Source organism: Mustela erminea, chromosome 11 (assembly GCF_009829155.1).
Source record: "Mustela erminea isolate mMusErm1 chromosome 11, mMusErm1.Pri, whole genome shotgun sequence".
NCBI classification, from domain to species: domain Eukaryota; kingdom Metazoa; phylum Chordata; class Mammalia; order Carnivora; family Mustelidae; genus Mustela; species Mustela erminea.
In genome coordinates, this window is record NC_045624.1 from 90488779 (window position 1) to 90503771 (window position 14993).

General features: G+C 40.7%; 1 protein-coding gene across 5 annotated transcripts in view; it reads left to right on the forward strand.

Moving 5' to 3' along the window:
• The window catches only part of NME8 (NME/NM23 family member 8), a 62142-nt gene that overhangs the window by 8765 nt on the left and 38384 nt on the right, over positions 1-14993 (forward strand). For 3 of the 5 annotated variants that reach the window (XM_032305537.1, XM_032305538.1, XM_032305536.1), the window contains 2 exons: positions 4400-4471; positions 9404-9520. The exons of 1 other annotated variant lie outside the window; for it this stretch is intronic. In XM_032305537.1, coding sequence (XP_032161428.1) covers positions 4400-4471; positions 9404-9520 — 189 coding nt within the window. The remainder of the gene's footprint in view (positions 1-4399; positions 4472-9403; positions 9521-14993) is intronic. One more of the 5 variants, XM_032305540.1, reaches the window with a different exon arrangement.

The window sequence follows — 14993 nt, forward strand, 5'->3', positions numbered from 1 at the left end:
CTGACTGTCGGCTTCATTTCTTACTCTTTTTCTTGCTTCTTTAGGTGTAAAGTTGGGTTGTGTACTTGAGATTTTTCTTGCTTCGTGAGGTAGTCTGTAGTGCTATATATTTCCTTTTAATAACCTCTTTTGCTACATCCAAAAGGTTTTGGACCATCACATTTTCATTTTCATTTGCTTCTACATATTTTTTTAATTTCTTCTTTAATTTCCTGGGTAAGCAATTCATTTTATAGTAGGATGATCTTAAACCTGCATGTATTTGTCATCTTTCCAAGTTTTTTCTTGAGCTTGACTTCAAGTTTCATAGTGTTGTGGTCAGAAAATATGTATTGTATGATCTCAGTCATTTTGCACTTGCTGAGGCCTGATTTGTGACCTGGCATATGATCCATTCAGGAGAATGTCCCATGTGCACAAGAAAGAAATGTGTATTCTGCTGTTTTAGGATGAAATGTTTTGAATATATCTGTGAAGTCCATCTGGTCCAGTGTGTCATTCAAAGCCCTTGTTTTCTTGTTGATCTTCTGCTTAGATGATCTATTTATTGCCGTGAGCGGGGTGTTAAAGTTCCTTACTGTTAATTGTATTATTATCAATGTGTTTCTTTACTTTGGTTATTAACTGATTGGTAGAATTGGCTGCTCCCAAATTGGGAGCATGAATATTTATAATTGTTAGATCTTATTGTTGGATAGACTCCTTTATTATGCTATAGTGTCCTTCTTCATTTCTTATTACAGTCTTTGATTTAAAATCTAATTTCTCTGGTAGAAGTATTGCTACTCTGGCTTTCTTTTGACTTCCATTAGCATGACAGATATTTCTCCTTCTCCTCACTTTATATCTGCAGGTATCTTTAGGTCTAAAATGCAGGTATCTTTAGGTCTAACACCCTATTGTTTTTGATTGGAATATTTAATTCATTTGCATTCAGGGTAATTATTTTTTTTTTAAGACCAGTCAACAGGGTAATTATTAATAGATATGAATTTAGTGTCATTTTATTATTTGTTTTGTCCTTGTTTCTGGAGATTTCCTGTATTCCTTTCTAGTCTTTGTTGCTTTTGGTCTTTCTTCCCTATTCAAAGAGTCCCCTTTAATATTTTTTGCAGGATTGATTTAGCAATCATGAACTCCTTTGGTTTTCATTTGTATGGGAAACTCTCCTTCTATTCTGATTGAGAATCTTGCTGGATAGTACATTCTTGGCTGCAGATTTTTCTCATTCAGTACATTGTGTATATCATGCCACTTTATTGTGGCCTGACAAATTTCTGTGGATAGGTCTGCTGCTAACTTTTGTTTTTTGTCTTCCCTTATAAGTTAGGGACTTCTTTTGTCTTGTTGCTTTTATGATTTTTTTCTTAATATTTTGCAGATCGAACTACAATATGTTTTGGCGTTGGCCTATTTTTATTGATTTTGATGGGAATTCTCTGTGCCTCCTGGGTCTGTAAGTCTGTATCCATCCCCAGATTATGGATGTTTTCAGCTATTATTCCTCAAATAAACCTTCTGACCCCTTCTGTCTTCTTCTGGGACTCCTTTGGTATGAACGTTATTATTTTTCATGGCGTCACGGGATCATGCTTCCACGACCCAAGATTTTTCTTTCCCTCTTTTGATCAGCTTCATTATTCTCCATAATTCTATCCTCTGTACCATTTATTCATTCCTCTGCTTCTTCCATCCTTGTGGTCATTACATCCAGTCAGTTTTGAATCTCAGTTCTTGGGTTTGTCATTTTGGGCTGATAGATTTTAAGCTCTCTTATCTCTGTGGTAAGGGACTCCCTGATGGGTTCTGTGCTTTTCTGAAGGCCAGCTAGTATCCTTATGATTGTTGCTTTAAATTGTGGGTCAGGCATATTGCTTATACCTGTTTCAATTAGATCCCTAGCTGTGACCTTTTCTTTTTCTTTCTTTTGGGATAAATTCCTCTGTCTTGACATTTTGTCTAGGTTTCTGCCTTTGGTGTGTTAGAAAAGCTCATTTTGTTTCCAGCCCCTACGAGTAATGGCTTTATGAAGAAGGGGTCCATACAGTGTTCAGGACTGGTGCAGTGGGGAGTGTTTGGATCTTGGTCAGAGTGTGGTGAGTTTTAACTAGGTGTGCTCTGGTCTGCTTGTTAAAAGAGACCTGAGGCTCCGCTGGAACTGAAGCTTTGCAGAATCTGTGGTCAGTAGTTGTGTGTGTGTGTGTGTGTGTGTGTGTGTATTGGGGGGGGTTGTGCTTGTGTTCTGGGGGAGGGACCTGCTGCCCTTGTTCTCAGGTGCACTTGCTCAAGAAAGCAGTAGCAGCAGAATGTAGGGGGGTAGGGCTGGGTGTAAGCAATTTAGGCAGCCAGTGTTAGCACAGCTGTTTACTGATGATGGGTTATGCTGAGAGACAGGGAAACTAGCCAGCTCCTTTGTCCCTGAGGAGGAGAGTTCATGCTTACTGCTGTCAGGGTAGCCCTCCCAGAAGAGCAATAATTTCCACCATGTGTCCTGGGTGTTTTTCAAATCACTGCTTACACTGTGTCTGGGTTGCTTGCCTGCTTGGACCAGTGCAGTGCACTTTGGGTTCTATCCCAGCCAGGCTGGCTGAGTTTTTTTATTTATTTTTATTTTTTTAATTTTTTTTTTCAATTTATTTATTTTCAGAAAAACAGTATTCATTATTTTTTCACCACACCCAGTGCTCCATGCAGTCCGTGCCCTCTATAATACCCACCACCTGGTACCCCAACCTCCCACCCCCACCCCCGCCACTTCAAACCCCTCAGATTGTTTTTCAGAGTCCATAAGTTTTAAAACTCCAAACTTTAGGGTCATGGTGTGGTGGGGACCTGCACTGGTCTTCTGGGGGAGGGTCTTGCCACACTGGATTGATGGTTTGACCCAGAGGGCTCACAAGCTTGGGGCCTGGGGCAAAGCACACAGAAGAGCCAGTGTCCACATTAGCTGCCCTCAGCAGATGTCTCTGCACCATGTTGATGGGCGGGGGACGGAAATGGTGCCTGCTGGTTCTTTTGTCCCAGGATAGGCAATGCCCAGGATAGGCAATGCTCCAAGAAGGGGCATCTGTCTCTCCTGGTATGTCTCAGGTGATCCGCGGATCATGCTTTGGGTCCCTGGGTGACCTGCCTCCCTTCTCTACAGGAAAACTGCAGCGCCCTCGGGCTCTATTCCAGCCACAGCATGGACCTCTAAAACTCTAGTCTTTGAGCCCTCCTGGTTGTAAAACTAAAAAAAATCAGCCTTTCTCATTTCCCAGCCAGTGGTTTTGGGAGAGTGTTCTCCCTATGTGACCCCCTGTGTGCTCCTCTGTCTTTTTCTCTCCTCTGTCCAAGACCAAGACCCTTTGCAGCACCTGTGATCATTTTTTCCCCCAGATCACATCTCTGCACCTCCTACTTTCTGCAGTGTAGCCTCTCTTTCTCTTTAGTTGTGCAGTTTATTCTGTCAGTCCTCAGCTGGATTTCTTGAGTATGCAGGATGACTTGATATTTATCGGCTGTGTTCAAGGGATGAGGCAAACCTAGGGTCTGCCTACTACCTACCATCTTAGCTCCCACCAGAACAACTTGAAATTTGTGAGAAAAATTTAAGAAAATTGCAAACATTTAAAAAAAAAGGCCTTGAAATTTGACAGACAGTTCATTCAAGATGCATGCAAGATAAGCTCCTTTTTTATTTTAATTTTTTTTCCTTTGGAGCTTACTTTCTCTCAAATTTTTATAGAAGTATGGCCCCATGACTAATGCAGAAGGAAGGTGACATGCAAAGAGGAATATGAAACATCATAGATCTGATCACAAGAGGTGAGCTGGGGGGCGCCTTGCCTGGGTGGCTCAGTTGGCTAAGTGTCCAGCTCTTGATCTCAGCTCAGGTCTTGATCTCAGGGTTGTGAGTTCAAGCCCCATGTTGGGCTCCATGCTCAGCACGGAGCGTACTTAAAGAAAAAACGAAGTGAGAGGCCCATATGATGGTGGTAATACTGATACTGAAAGGGACAATGGAGTTCCCAAGAGAAGGGCAGTTAAAGTTCCATGTGGAGCAGGAGAGGATATACAGCAGGAGGGAGCAAGCCAGTTCTTGGAGAAGGGAAACTTGACCTGGGTTGGAAAAGGAAGGACAAGAGCAGATGAGGAGGCGGGAAAGTGTGGAAAACCAGAAGTAGGTAAGTTTAGTTGCAGGTTTGGGTACTGCAAAGGTGAACAGTGAGAAGTAAGTTTGAGGCCAAATGATGCATGGCCTGAATCTCCAGAGTATGCAATTATAACATATTCAGAAAATGGCGTAGTAAACATAAAAATAAAAATTTTATGTGATATGCATTTTTCAGCATTGTGTATCTAGTGGCTTGGATATAGTTTCCTCTATTATTATATGAAATTTTTATATTTTTTTCAGGCAGAAGCTGACAACATTGTGACTTTGCAGCCATTTAGAGATAAATGTGAACCTGTTTTTCTCTTCAGTGTTGTAAGTATAATATTTATCACCTCAAATATGTGATCAGATTCTAATTTACAGTTAAATAGCAAGTAGCATTGTAAAATTACCATGGAACTATTTTCTGATTGTAGTAATCATAGATTTCTTTTGCCTTATCTTTGCTTGTCTATTTTTTAAAATTTAATTTCTTTTCAGTGTAATGGAATTCATTCTTTATGCCCCACACCCAGTGCTCCATGCAATATGTGCCCTCCTTAATACCCACCACCTGGCTCCCCTAACCTCCCACCCCCCCGCCCCTTCAAAACCCTCAGATTGTTTTTCAGAGTCCATAGGCTCTCTTAGTTCATCTCCCCCTTCCAATTTCCCTCAACTCCCTTCTCCTCTCCATCTCCCCATGTCCTCTGTGTTATTTGTTATGCTCCACAAATAAGTGAAACCATATGATAATTGTCTATTAATATATTTCATAACTTGTCCTCTAGGAGCATGGAATGGGTTGAGGAGGTTAGACAATCATGCACTGCATTGATCAGAGAAAATAAAAATAAAATGGTATTTAGCTTTTCTGAGGAAATAATCAGAGATTTGTGTGATGAGTTGTTATTTACGGGAGTAAAAAATTGGAAATTTCTTTACTACTCAGTAGCAGAGAATTGGTTCTAAGTATTCATGCATGCTAATACAAGGACATAGCTGTCTGATTACTATTAGTAATATATGTTCCTCCTGTCTCCGCGTGTACAAATGTGTAGAAAGAAGAGAGAAAGAGCAATTCCCAGATTATTAGTAGTAGCTTTCTGTATATGGGGAAAGGATGTAGAAGTTAAGTTTTTTTCTTGGTACTTTTTTTAATATTTTTCCCAATTTCTGTGATGAATACACAACCTTCATAATCAGGAAGACATAATAAGTGCTATTTTCCAGAAGGAGAGTATTTACTGTTCAAAGCTATGTGACACAGAGTGTAGCTGCTCTATAGAACTAGAGAGTTGGGTAGAGTAAGGAAAGGCTTCCTAGACAGGGCTTGGGCTCTTCTTTTACTATTGGATACTTGGATTATTATTTTTTTTGTATTGGAAATCATTATTTTATTTAAAATTTTTTTTAAGATTTATTCATCTTTGTCGGAGAGAGAGAGAACACAAGTAGGGGGAGCAGCAGGGAGCCCAATGTGAGACTCAGTCCCAGGACCCTAAGATCATGACCCTAGCCATAGGCAGATGCTTAACTGATGGAGCCTCCCAGGCATCCCCAGAAATCATTATTTTAAAAACACTTCTTGGATAGAACGTTTTGCTTCTATGAAATAACGATTTTGCAACAATTTCAAGGAATTGAATTACTGGGTTCATTGAGTTTTGAAAATTGCATTGCAGATTTTCCTCTAAGTTGGACATGTAGAATTTGGTGATTTAGGTGAGGGGTCATCCAGCTCTTTTGATAAAGGGCCAGATAGTATTTTCAACTTTGAAAATATAGTCTCTGTGCTGGGTCATTGTTTTCTCACCCTTGGCCTAGACATAGTTTAGGCAACCAGAGTGAGTAACATGCAAAAATAGGCTTGGTGGGCTAATATTAGGAACAGTGAGGAGACTAGTAGCAGTTAGGAGTGTGGGACAGGAAGAGAGATGGGGAAGGGGGACTGTCATGTAGAGTCTGGAGCTCTGGGACCACCACCCTGCCCGGTTGGGCAGCTCTGATCAGGAGACCATACCCACCCTCCTTAACAGGCCCATCCAGTCCGCATTGTCTTATCTGCAATCCGTGCCTGGACTGTAAGTCCTCCCTCCCTTTCAGCCCTGTATAGCTAGCTCATCCTTCTCATGCTCAGAAATATTTTTTTCCTGACCAGTTCTCCCAGTTCTCTACCACCTTGCAAAGCCTTTCACTGTGTTACTTCTGTAATTGAGACGAGCGATTAGCACACTTTCTAAGATCTTTCATTATGGCTTTTAGCCTTTACTCCATTTCGTTGACTTTGGTTAAGTGTCCTTACTTAGAACATACTTCTTTGGAGCCCAGAGTGATGACTGTTTACTCAGATTGTGTGTCTCAAGGCCAGGAGTAGAATTATATTCCCTTTATTTCTTCTTACGTCAATAACTTTTCCCCCCGCTAATTAGAGGTCTTTTCCTTGCTAACTTAGCTATTTGGCTAAACCTCCTTCTCTCCCCCACCTCATCCCTATCATTTACTGGTCTTTAGATCAGTCCTATCGATGACTGAGGACTTTGGCATGAGGACTCAAACCCCTTTGAAAAACCCTGTCCTGCCATCCTCCCGGGGACCCTGGCAACCCACCCACATCCTGGCCTCTCAATCCTGACCTCTGCTGCCAATGAACTTTTCTCCAGGGCAGCTTTCAGCCAGTTGCTCATGCAGTCATGCTCCATATCCACAGTCATTCATCTAAGAATCTCCGTCTGTGCCCATGAAGCCACCAGCAAGTCCATTGCTTGTTTACATGGATATTTCCACAGTGGCTCTTCATATTGCTCAGCTCACATAGCTGATGACAAATTCATCCAGCAAGTTTCAGCAGGAAGGGCTTTTTCAAGGGACATTTGAAAGTCTCCAAAACTGTTGGAAGGTTCCTTCTGGTGGGAAATGGTAAGTAGATCGCAGTATTTATTAAAACCTTTCTCAACTGGATCCTTCTCATTGCCTTTGAAGGTGATGATCTATTTCCTGTTAAAAAAATAATGCTTAAAATTTTTTTTTATTTATTTCTTTTCAGTGTTCCAGAACTCATTGTTCATGCACCACACCCAGTGCTCCATGCAATATGTGCCCTCCTTAATACCCACCACCAGACTCACCCAACCTCCCACACTCCTCCCCTCCAAAACCCTCTGTTTGTTTCTCAAAGTCTCTCGTGGTTCGTCTCATCCTCCAATGTACCCCAACTGGCTTCTCTCCATTCCCCATGTCCTCCATGTTATTCCTAAGGAATAATGCTTTTTTTGGATGCCTCTCTCCATGTACCACCAGCTCTCTCCTTTGTCTCACAGCTAAATTTCACAGAAGAGCTTGAATATTTATTTTTACTCCATTTTTTCCACATCCCATTAATGCCTCAACCCATTCCATCTGCCTTCTGTCCGATTTTTCAAGCAGATTTGCTGTTGCTAGTGTACCCAATTACCAGCCTATTGTTACATAAATGGCCACTTTTAGGCCCATCATGCTATTCCTCTCAAGTGTATTGCATGTGGTGGCCATGCCCTAGGAGGGCGTGAAACATTGGTTACTTTTGACTTTGTTACTTGGTGTCCCTTTCACCTACCTAGGTGTTATTCCCCTCCATCTCCTTTGCATGTTTACCTTTCTTTATCCAGCCCTTAAATATTTATCTTATCATGCTATACATGCTCCCTAGAAAATTTCCTCCACACAGTTTCAGTTGTCACCACCTACATATCAAGAACTCTAAGTTTATCTCTTCAGCTAATTCCTATACTTTGAGCTCCAGACTTCTATATCCAACTGATGCTTTGACTTCCCCTCTGTTGCCTGAAGGGCCCTTCATAAAGGATTGGTCCAATACCAGACCCTCCCCACTCCACCCTGCCAGGAAATGTGGTCTTCTAGGTGTCACCACATTGGGTGATTAATATCTTAATTTATCCACTTTCTCGACAGAAACAGAAAACTCAGCCTAGTGACATCTCTGTACATCACACCCAATCAACTCCAGACCTCAACTTGTCAATTTCACCACCCAAGTCTTTCTCATACTCATCTGTGTCTTTCCATTCTTTCTGTCTCCATCACCAGTGCTACAGACTGAGCAACCATCTCTCACCGTCATCTCTAGAATAACCCCTAATGTGTATACAAGTATCTTCTCCCCTCTCTTTCTAAACATGGTAGGTGAAATGATCATTATTTATTTTTTAAAAAGTATTTTTATTTATTTATTTGAAAGAGAGAATGAGAGAGGGAGCATGAAAAGGGGGAGGGTCAGAGGGAAAAGCAGACTCCCCGTGGAGCGGCGAGCCCGACCTGAAACTCCATCTCGGGATTCCAAGATCATGACCTGAGCCCAAGGCAGTTGCTTAACTAACTGAGCCATTCAGGTGCCCTGAAATGATCTTTGACAATTGACAGTTCAAATTGTGGTCACTGGCTCTGTTTAAACATGCTTAAGGCTTCCCACTGCACTTAGGTTAAAAGCTGTGTGATTCCGAGACCCACAAGCCTCTGCATGGTCTGGCTCCCTCTCGCAATTAGGCTTCATCTCATACCATGCATCCTCTCACTTTCTTGGCTGGTCTTCTCATTTGCCGTATTCCCTTCTGGCCTCAGGACTGTTGCATCTCTATTCCTTTTGCCTGGAATGTTCTTTCTTCTCCATTTCGCCTTGTTATTCCTTACCCATCCTATATGTTTTAACTGAAAAATCCCTTCCTGGTATCGATAAGCAACTTTGCTGATCTCCTTGACCAGGACACATTCTTGTAGATGCTCTCAGTGCTTTGTACTTGGTGGTACTTGTCAAGGTTGTTATATTACATATGTTTATCTGTGTTTTTTTTTTCTTCTTTTTGGTAATTTAATTACGCCACATACCAGGATTGCTGTTCCATACCATCATGCCTGGAACAGTGCCAGTAAACAGGTTTTTGTGAATATATGTTGAAAGATGGACAAAAGGGGGCATAGTGTAAAAAATAATTAGGGAAGGTAATATTGGGCAGCCTGTATAGAACCATCAAACATAATGCAGGGATGCTTTGCCTAGGAGAACAGATATTGTGAGGGAGAATTCAAAGAGCTGGGTTTTTCAAATCAAGACGTAATTTCCCATCACTAAGACTTTGTTTTAAAATGGCTAATTATAATAGCTAGAAAGGATTGGTGGGGTCTGGGGCTGGGTGGGATGACTTCGTCAAGTTGAATACCAGACTTTTCCTAAAAATGGAAGTTTCCTTCATGCTTTCTTTTCCCGTATAGAATGGCAAAATTATTGCAAAGATCCATGGTGCAAATGCACCACTTGTTAATCAAAAAATTATTAACTTGGTCGAAGAGGAGAAGAAAATTGCAGCAGGTGAAATGATTCGACCTCAGGTAATACTTCACAGTTTTATTCTTAAAAAAGTCCATTACATATTTTTTGTTGTATTTTCCCAAGTTTTATGAGCATCTAGGTGTCTGAATGATACAGACTTTCTGGGAGGTTTTGGAAATATGAATCAAAAGCCTTAAAAAACTCCTTATCCTTTGACTGAACAATAACACTCCAATAATTTTCCCAACAAAGATAATAAGACAAATATAGAAAAGAGCCCTTATAGCACAGTTGTCTGTTATTAAAAATTTGGTATCAGTCTAAATGTCTAGCCACCCCCAGGTGCCACGGTGTCTCAGTTAGTTAAGCATCTGTTTTCAGTTCAGGTCATGATCTCAGAAATTTGGAATCAACCAGAGAGCCTGCTTCTCCCTCTCCCTTTGCCCCTCTTCCCTGCTCGCGTACTCGCTCTCTCTTGCTCTCTCTCAAATAAAACAATAAATGTCCAGCATTGCTGAGCAAGTTCCATAAGATGTCTGTAATTTTTGTCGTAAATTATACAAATCCATGCAGTGGAATATTATTTAGTGTGTTCTGGCTCAGGACTTACTGTTATGGAAAGAGGACCAAGATCGATTGACAAATGAAAACAAGACATCACTTTGCTAGGACACTTAGAATAAGATCCTGTGTGGGAAGTGTATCATTTATGTAATGGAAGGTAAACTATTTAAAAATTAAGAAAGAAGATACAAAGCATGTGGAGGTATGAACATAATAGTATTAGAAAGGAAGCCACAGAGGAAAGTGATCAGAAATACAGGAAGATAAGGAAGAGCTACTGGTGTTGGGGAAATGAACACGTCGGAGCTCGCGCATGTGCTCATATGCACACACAATACATCCACGCACGCCAAACCGACCACAAGAGCAAAAAGGGAAAGTATGAACTTAAAACGTGGAAAGTAGAGACAGGAAATACTGAAAAATAGAAAGAAGAAGGTACAGGTTCAAGGTTGTATTAAGTATTTGCTATAAAAAGTTTCAGTTTAAATAAGGAAAGGATTAAAAAAATTGATAAACAGACTTAGGAATATTGGGTTAGCTCTTTGCATGAGAAATGTATACCATTTTCTCATATACATAAATTACAGAGTTGGATATGAAGAAACAAGCATGAAAGTATTAGAAGAAAGTACTGGTGAACGTTTGTATTGCCGTAGGTTGAGGAAGGCATTGTAACCATAACACAAGAGATATCAAAAAAGGAAAAATTGATAGATTTGATATTTAAAACCTTGAAGTGCACCCTAAAATGTAAAAGGAAAACAGCAAACTGGGAAAAATTCTTGTACTCTATGTCAATGTGCTAATACCCATACCATGCACAAAGTTGAGTGAGTTGAGTGTTAAGAAAAAAATGAACTTTTGGGGAATTTACACTTATAATAGTGATTTTTCATATCAAAAGACATTTTTCTTTGCTTTTCAGGTTTTCTTATTTGTCAGGGAATCTTCTCCCTTCCCTTTTCTTTGTCTGTTTCTCCCTTTCACTGCTGTACCCCTCACCCCATTCCCACTTGTTTGTGAAAATTGTAATAACTAGGAATTAGTGAGGAGCTGCTGCTTTCCAAGATTTCAAAAGAGATATCCTCATTTAATTTAGACAGAAATCTTTCCTTCGTAGTTATATTGAGATATAACTGACAAATAACATTGTATTAAGTGAAAGTATATGACATAATGATTTAATATCTGTCTATACTGTGAAATGATTACTGAGTTTAACATGTGTCACCTTCCCTAGTTAACAGTTTGTTGTTGTTGTTGTGATGAAGACTTTCAAGATCTACTCTCTTAGCAACTTTCAAGTATACCATACAGTATCATTAGGTATAGTCACCATGCTGTGTGTTATACTGTTAGAACTTACTTAACCTTATAACTAGAGGTTTATACCTTTGGGCACCTTCACCCAGCTCCTCCACTTCCCACCCTCTACCTCTGGTAACTGCCATTCTGTTCTTTGTGTTTGTTTATTTATTTATTTATTTATTTATTTATTTATTTATTTATTTTTAGATTTCACATATTAGTGAGATCGTATAGTATTTGTCTTTGTCTGACTGGTCTCATTTAGCATAGTGCTCTCTAGGTCCGTAAATAGTAGAATTTCCTCCTTTGTTATGTCTGAGCAATATTTCATTGCATACATATGCCACATTGTCTTTATCCACTCATCCATTGATGGACATTTAGGTTTTCTGCGTATATTGGCTATTGTGAATAATCCTACAGGGAACATGGGTATGCACATAACTTTTTTTTTTTTTTTTTTTTTTTAGAGTAAGAGACAGGAGAGGGGCAGAGGGAGAGAGAGAATCCCAAGCAGTCTCCAACCACAACTGCCTGGAGCTTGTGTGGGGCTCTATGCCACAACCCTGAGATCATTACCTGAGCTGAAATCAAGAGCAGGACGCCCAGCAACTGAGCCATCTGGACGCACTCACACATAACTCTTGGAGATAGTGATTTCATAGTTGATCATAGTAGTCTCTTAAGATCCTTTGTATTTCATGTGGTATCCTTTTTTTTTTTTTTAAAGATTTTATTTATTTATTTGACAGAGAGAGATCACAAGTAGAAGGAGAGGCAGGCAGAGAGAGAGAGAGAGGGAAGCAGGCTCCCTGCTGAGCAGAGAGCCCGATGCGGGACTCGATCCCAGGACCTTGAGATCATGACCTGAGCCGAAGGCAGCGGCTTAACCCACTGAGCCACCCAGGCGCCCCGTTTCATGTGGTATCTTTTTAAAAGTCTTCTCTTGCATATCTTTTTCTTTTAATTAATTAATTAATTTTAAAGATTTTATTTATTTGACAGAGATCACAATTAGGCAGAGAGACAGAAGGGAGAGAGGGGGAAGTGGGCTCCCTGCTGAGCAGAGAATCTGATGCAGTGCTCTATCCCAGGACTCTGAGATCATGACCTGAGCCAAAGGCAGGGGCTTAACCCACTGAGCCACCCAGGCGCCCCTGCCTCTTGCATTTCTAATTTTATTTATTTGAGTCCTCTTTTTTTCTTCACAGTCTAGCTAAATGACATTTTATTTTTTTAAAAAACCAGCTTTCAGTTTCATCGAGTTTTCTATCATCTATTTAGTATCCATTTTATTTATTTCTCCTCTGAACTCTGTTATTACTTTCATCTATTAACTTTGACTCCATTAGGTCTTGTTTTTTAGCTTCTTAAAATGAAAAGTTAGGTTGCATATTTGAGATCTTTTTTTTTTTTTTCTTAACGTAAGCATTTATCACTATAAACTTTCTTCTAGAACTCTTGTTGCACTTTGACAGTTTTGGTATGTAGTATTTCCATTTTCATTTGTCTCAGGTACTTTCAGATTTCTCTTTTGATTTCTTCTTAGACCCATTGGTTGTTCAGTAGCCTGTTTAATCTTCACAGATTTGTGAATTTTCCAGGTTTCTTCTTGTAGTTGGTTTCTAGTTTCATACTGTTGTGGTGGAAAAAGATGCTTGATATGGCCTAACATGTGGTCCGTCCTGGAGAATGTTCCATGTGCACTTGAGAAGAATGTGTCTTCTGCTGCTTTTGGGTGGAATGTTTTGTAAGTGTTAAGTCCATCTGGTCTAACATATAGCTTAAATCCATTGTTTTCTTACTGATTTTTCTGTATGGGTGGTTTATCCAAATGTAGCTGGTTGCACTGAACCCAACAACTGAACCCCTCTGATGGCCGCTGTAGTCAGGCTGTAAGGGATGTGTCCTTTGGGAGCACCCACAAAGGCTGGGGTAGGTTGCCAGATGTGTGCTCAAGCCATGGACATCACCCACCTTCTGCAGGGCAAGAGGGAAGGTGCCAAGATCGTGCCTGGTACCTGTCTTCCTCCCTGTTTGGAGAGGATCTGTGTTCATTTATGAGCTTGCCTCTTAGCCTACAGCTTTTGAGAGTTTCAAATAGGCTTCTTTCAGAGAAAACTGAGCGTCAGTGAGTTGCCTGTGCACCGAGTCCTGATGGGATAGCCGCAGCCTGTCCTTATCAGCCTGTTAAGATCTGTTTGTTTACTCTCGCCTTTTGGGACTCATGGACACAAACTGTATTTGGCTTTCAGAGGTAGGGATTTGGGGGACCTAGCTCTCAAATGGAAGTCTTGAAATTTGGCACATAATAGGGTGAGTCTAAACCCAACTGTGTGTCACTGTGGTGATGGTGAAGTTGATGGTGAAGTTGTGTCTGAAACTCTTCTACTCTCCTACCCGTTTCAATATGGGTTTTTTCCCGCCCCTCATTCGCCTGACATATGGCAGTTGCTTAGCCTTTCTCTGGATTTCTTTCAGGGGAAAATTTTTTTTATATAGAGCTGTAGATTTGATGCATTTATGGGAGGAAGTTAAGTTCAGCCTTTTATATTGCCATCTTGAATGGGAATCTCAAGAAATCTTATGAGAGATGGGGCACCTGGGGGACTCAGTTGTTAAGCATCTGCCTGTGGCTCAGGTCATGATCCCAGGGTCCTGGGATCAAGCTCCGCACTGAGCGGTGCATCCGGCTGCCTGCTCAGTGGGAGGCCTGCTTCTCCCTGTCCATTCCCCTTGCTTGTGTTCCCTCTCTTGCTGTTTCTCTCTGTCAAATAAATAAATAAAATCTTTAAAAACCCCAAATCTTATGAGATAGTTACAAATAATAAGGGATTTAAAAATCTTAAGTCATTTCCCCCAAAACAAACAGCTGGTAGGTATTGAAACCAGAATTGGATGTCAGGCAGAGTAACTCCTAAATATATACTCTTTTTTTTTAATTGGCATACATGTTTTTTTTGTTTGTTTTTTTAAAGATTTTATTTATTTATTTGACAGACAGAGATCACAAGTAGGCAGAGAGGCAGGCAGAGAGAGAGAGAGAGAGAGAGAGGGAAGCAGGCTTCCTGCGGAGCAGGGAGCCCGATGCGGGGCTCGATCCCAGGACCCTGAGATCATGACCCGAGCCGAAGGCAGCAGCCCAAACCACTGAGCCACCCAGGCGCCCCTGGCATACATGTTTTATTCATAATACCCTCATCAATTTAATCTCTGCATCATCTTTTTTTATTCCTAAGATAATTTATTTGTGCCTTCTTCTCTTTTTCTTTTTTTTTAAATTTTTAATTTTTTTATTTTTTATAAACATATAATATATTTTTATCCCCAGGGGTACAGGTCTGTGAATTGCCAGGTTTACACATTTCACAGCACTCACCAAAGCACATACCCTCCCCAATGTCCATAACCCCCCCTTCTCCCAATCCCCTTCCCCCCAGCAACCCTCAGTTTGTTTTGTGAGATTAAGAGTCATTTATGGTTTGTCTCCCTCCCAATCCCATCTTGTTTCATTGATTCTTCTCCTACCCACTTAAGCCCCCATGTTGCATCACCACTTCCTCATATCAGGGAGATCATATGATAGTTGTCTTTCTCCGCTTGACTTATTTCACTAAGCATGATACGCTCTAGTTCCATCCATGTTGTCGCAAATGG